The sequence below is a fragment of the Cariama cristata genome, unplaced genomic scaffold, assembly GCF_000690535.1.
Source record: "Cariama cristata isolate BGI_N322 unplaced genomic scaffold, ASM69053v1 scaffold29941, whole genome shotgun sequence".
Classification (NCBI taxonomy): Eukaryota; Metazoa; Chordata; class Aves; order Cariamiformes; family Cariamidae; genus Cariama; species Cariama cristata.
In genome coordinates this window covers 19,250-24,749 of record NW_009598021.1, presented here as the reverse complement: position 1 = coordinate 24,749, position 5,500 = coordinate 19,250, and the positions used below count along the sequence as shown (strand labels likewise).

Sequence of the window (5,500 nt, the reverse complement as noted above, 5' to 3'; positions counted from 1 at the left end):
TGTCTCTGGCTTTACACTACAAGGAGCACCGGGGTCTCTGGAAGGCCAGGCTAAAATCAGTTGGAACTCAGGCACTGTAGCACTTTGAGATACACGGGGCCTGGCAGGATGGAAAAGTTGTAATTTTTAAACTGCAACAGGGGTTGTAAAGAGAAACCAAAGCACTCAGAAATCAGTACAATTTCATGAAGGCTTAAGATCACCAAATGTTGAGCTCTGCCATGAAAAGAGTTAGGGAGAGGGCATACATTAACAGAGACAGCAAGACGTCACCCAGTAATTTCCACAGTGCATTTGGGACAGGAGGACGGGTTTCTTTTGCTATTTCAAGAACTCACAGAACAGTATCAAGATGTCTTTAGACAGCCATGGGTGAAATGAAATTATTTATGTCCATTTGCAACTCCAAATTGCGCACAGTACGTACCAGGTTTCCCTGAGAGCTGCCCATTGTGAGCTGCCCAGTGACCCTTGACAGGAGAGGGACACTTAACATTGCAAGTGTGTCCTGTTCCCAGCTGGCCCCTTGTTCCACAGCCAAATGCATAGATCATTCCTGAAGAAGGCACAAAGGCTAAAGTGTGATGTCTGTAACAGAGATAGGTATAAAGTTTGGGCCTTGTTTAACAATTAAAAAGGAAAAAACACCAAACCAAAACACTGCCTAAAATTTGTTCTTGGTTCCCCAAGGTCAGAAGCTGGAGCAAAGCAGCATCTTTACAGTAGCACCAACGCTCAGCTCTTGCCACTTGCTGGCACCAGTTTATGAGATGGACCTCTTCAGCTGGAAGTGACAAAGAGCAGCTTGTGCCAGCACACAGCTGGTATCAGGCTCACAGACAGAATTAGCTTAGTCATTTGCTAACCCTGTACATATCAAAAGGCCACAACACAGCACCAGTGTTACTAACTCTCTTTTTCACAAAAGAGGCTGGAAACTTGTGACCAAAGGGGCTGCTGCTCTAAAGTTCTGCTGAATTATGAAGATGGAAAGGTATGTTTTACCAGGTTACAGCACAGGGAACAACCCCAATTAAAAAACAGCCTCCTTTAGGGGGCCTTAAAATTCTCATGGGAAGTAAAATTTAAGTTAACTTAGTTTTGACCCATCATATGCAGAAGCAAGACTACTCCCCCTGTTTACAAGGTTCAGTGTCAGCATTAACCTCCACCAAAGAAAATCTCTGACTGCACACAGCACTCACCTGCCACAAGCAATCTGGGATACTTCACTGCCCATTAGCTCAAGAACTCTTCGGGGGTTCACTTCATCATTCATGGAGTCATGTCCCAGTTGCCCGCAGGAACCTGCACCGAACGTGAACACCCCTCCACTCTGTTAGCAAATCAAACAGCATATTCTCCATTTAGGGACCCATAACCCAGCAGTATCTCTGACTCCAGTTTCAGTATGAGCCCAAGCTCAGGCAGAGATTGCTGGGGATTTCCAAAGGGTTCAGAAAAGAAGCTTAGGTTCGGCAAATGCAGCTTCCAAGTAAGCTACCTTGCCACCCATCAGATACTAACAGAACTATCTCTAGGTATGTCTACATTAGACAAGCTTCCCCCCACTATCACCAGATGGGTCTGAAATCCCAGCATGTTTAAATACGGCTGAGTAGCACCCATTTCCACAATACTTTACACCTATCTCACCTGCTGATCAAAAAGATTGTGATCTTTTTCTTTGAAAAAGAGCTTCTACAGAACTGATCTTCTGCAACAGTATTCTTCCCACAGGAAGCCCAAAGCCAGTGGTTTAATTCATTTTACAGTGAAAAAGAATGAGGCACCAAAAAAGGAAGGAACACCTAGGAAGTGGCTGAGGCAAGGCAAGAACTGAGCAGTGATCTTCCAAACCCTAGCACCGTCCTCTGCCCACTAAATTATACATCACTTGGAAACAGCAGGTTTGCAAATGAAAACCTCTTGTAAATACTGTGAGTGACTGCTAATGTTTCATTTAAACATGCATTCGTTTTGACTTGCATTTTATTCTGATGCACAATATCACTCACTTTTTATCTTCCAACAAAATGCTGTTTTCACCCCTTTGGACATGCTTGTTAATTTTTTTCGCTCAAGCTAACTTCTTTGAGCAATTCACCTGAGTCTTACTATTCATTGTCACAGATTACTAACATCTTCAAAACCAGCAATGGATCATGTTGGCAATGAATCTCAGAATAAATTATAGTAAGACTATACTTTCTATTTAGTTTCTTTTACTCGGGTCAGATGGAATACGGTAAGTCGATCTGTTCTTTTCTACCATTACCCAGGAAACTAATGTGAAACTATCAGGCAGGCAAGACAGCAGCCAGGGTTCCCAGGTCAGCATCCTTACCTTTGTCAGAACTGCTGTGTGTTCCTCTCCACAGCTGATGTAAACAACCTTCTGAGACCGCAACAGCTTCACATGACAAGGAGATTCTCGGTCTGCATTAAAGACAAAGAAAATAAAGGAGCTGTTACATAAACACAAACCGAAATATCTGAGAAAACCACTGGAAGTCTGCTTTTCAGATGTGGTCTACGCGTGCAATGGAAGCTTTAACAACTGTGGGGAAAAAAAACACCTCACGTCCTGGAGTATTTCACTGCTGCTTTCCCTCTACTTCCCCCTTCTTAAAAGATTTGTCCTGGCTCAAAGAAAATTGTCCAGAGCAAGAACACAAATATTGAGAATCCTGTCTAAACTCAACATGCACCTGCAGTTTGGGATGTATGATGAGCGCAGCCTAGCTATGCCCTCCTTCAGCCTCATGCTCCATTCCAGACTCACTGATGACTGCAAGCATCAGTTTCGAAAACCTTGCTTAGACCTTTTCCACACGGAATAATCCTGACACGTGGGAGACACTAGTGCAACACACATGACAAGCTCAATCCCAAGGTGTATTTAAATGCCTAGCCTTCCTTCTGCTGTCATCCTTTAAGAAGATCCTCCTACTTGCAAAGGCTATTCACTGCCAACAGTTAAATGATGCTTTTCTCCTTCACTGTGACATTCTAACCATTGAAAGTCCATCTCCCAAGGATGAATACACTAAGCAGTGTTACATGTTTTACTGATGTAAAAATAAAACTAAGCATTTCAAGTAGCAGTAGGCACCCCAGAACAGTTAGACATTAAGGGGAGCAGCTGCTTACTTCATACCAACAAAAAAAATCAGGTTCCTACCTATCAAAGTTGTCCATTTCTTAAGACTCTCACCCAAGGATTTGACAGGTGCTTTTTTCTGGGTAGTGGAAGGAAAATGGTCACATTTTCACAGATTTAGAAATAAGAGCAGATTTTTCATTTACTTTGTTCTGTATTTTAGCACTCTGATCTTTATTTTGACAGGAATGACATGTCTTATCTCTACAGCATAACTGGTTAAGTAACAGTGCTGCAGAATACTCACATTTAGACTTGGCTGCTCATGTTCACTAAGCATAATTCACACTGTCTTACCACAATTCACTTCCCATAAGTATGACATTTACTGCAGTGCCATGTATTGAGGGGTACCACAATTCACTTCCCATAAGTATGACATATTTACTGCAGTGCCATGTATTGAGGGGCAAGCACAGTACGATCCCTGGCCAACACAGCCCCACAAGCAGATGCCCCATTCATTTAAGATTAGCTCTGTGTCAAAGCAAGCCACTTGCTGCTAACTGCAGCTTTGTTGAAATTAGAAGCATTTATCTGTCGGTCTACATGGAAAGAACACGGCTGCACTTATACTAGATCAGCTTACATACAGTACCAGAGAATAGACCTGGAGCAGTTTTTAGAGAACATAAGATGTGTTACAAGTCTTACAATTGTGTTTTGTATTTCTCAAAGCGTAAAGCAAGATTAAATGATGCATACAACATATGAGCATCCTTTGCTAAACTACAGGCTGGTTTTGAGGAATTGCTTTAAATAAGTTTCAGTTGGTAGGGCAGGTCATCAAAATACATCATTTCATTATATATGCATCATATGCACATAAAACGTGAGGTAACACTTTTCTCTTGCAACATACAGTGTTTATATGCTACTACATTATGCAACATTTACAAATATACCTCATGTACTCACCCATGCAAAATAAGTTATCCATGCATGCTAGGTATCACATCCCCACTCAGTAACTTGCATAGATATTTACAGCTACTCAGCAACTATGCAGAAAATTATAAAGAGGTTGATTCAAAGGTCCAAAGAAAATCTTTCATTCACTTTGGCAAAAAGTTAAAAACGTGTTAACAAGCGGAGGAGATCCGGGCTTTTCAGACTAGTGGTAATGTCATATCCACACTTCAGCCTCATTTATAAACCTATCTTCAAGTCTGTTGATGGCTAGGCTTCACTGAACATGGCCACCTGAAAAAACTACCATTGGCCCTGTGTGTCTGGAAAATTGTGCAACAAAAACTAGACAACGTTTTACAATACTGAGATACTCTGTATGGCCATCATTTTGTAGCATACGGATGCTCCTCAGTCAAAAACACGTTGGCAAACAAGGGAATGGGTTCAGTCTGCTGTTCTGCAGGAAAAGCCTTTGCTCCACATCCATTTCAAACAAAATATGGACAAAGCATTTTTGAGAAGAGGAAGAAAGAATATGAAGACTTCCTTTGATGCCTGCATGCTGATACTCACATTTGAAAGATCTTTTTGACCTTCCTCACTTCCACTAACATCCACAAGGGGAAAAAAAAAAAAAAGTGTTTCTGTTCCTACCAAGTAGGAAAAGCCTATGGAGTCAGTCAGAGACTGTTCCTGTGGCCTCTCCTCCCAAGAGGAGCTGCTGAGGGTTACCTTTGCGCTCAGTAAAAACATACTGTCAATGCGAAAAGAGAAACTAAGCCAAAAGAGTCGATCCTTCTTTCACCTAGGAGTATAATTTTAATACCTCGTTCATCACTTAGTCCCAGCTGTCCTGAGCTGTTCTTCCCCCAGCCAAACACAGCTCCTGAGAGAGAGAGGGCAAAACTGTGGGCTCCGCCTGCAGCAACCTGAGCCAAAGGGATCCCATCAAGAGACTTGACACGTTGTGGACTGGCTTGGGAGGGACATTCTTTGCCCAAGCCCAGCTGGCCATAGCTGTTCTGCCCCCAGGTGAAGAACTGGCCATCTGGAACAAGGAAAGAAAGAGAATGGCAAGTAAAAAAACTGGTCAACAGAAAAGCAAGTTTGTCAAAATGAACAAGAACCAGTGCTGGGTGCTTCGCTCCCACTCAGACCTCATGATGTTAAAAAAAAAGTCAAGACATTCTTTGCTAAAATAAAAGCACAGTCTAAAACCACAGAGAAAATAAAGAGACATCCAACTGAGTGCAAAATACAACATCAGACTGCTGTAACAAACAGCGTAACGAAGAACAGTCCACATGTTGCATACAGAAGAGTAATAGGATAATTTCAACAAAATTCCAAGCCAAGGATAATTTCAACACAAAGAAGTTAATTACACACATTTTTCTACATCAAGACAGAAAGCTTTTAAAGCAT

At 42.0% G+C, this 5,500-nt stretch overlaps 1 protein-coding gene across 1 annotated transcript in view; it reads right to left on the bottom strand.

Moving 5' to 3' along the window:
- Positions 1–383: 383 nt before the first annotated feature.
- The window catches only part of LOC104168525 (probable E3 ubiquitin-protein ligase HERC3), a 20,002-nt gene continuing 14,885 nt past the window's right edge, over positions 384–5,500 (bottom strand). Inside the window, exons 4-7 of the mRNA XM_009709138.1 lie at positions 4,902–5,123; positions 2,348–2,439; positions 1,206–1,336; positions 384–588 (exon numbers count right to left, since the gene is read on the bottom strand). Of these exons, the coding sequence (XP_009707440.1) occupies positions 384–588; positions 1,206–1,336; positions 2,348–2,439; positions 4,902–5,123 (650 nt within the window). The remainder of the gene's footprint in view (positions 589–1,205; positions 1,337–2,347; positions 2,440–4,901; positions 5,124–5,500) is intronic.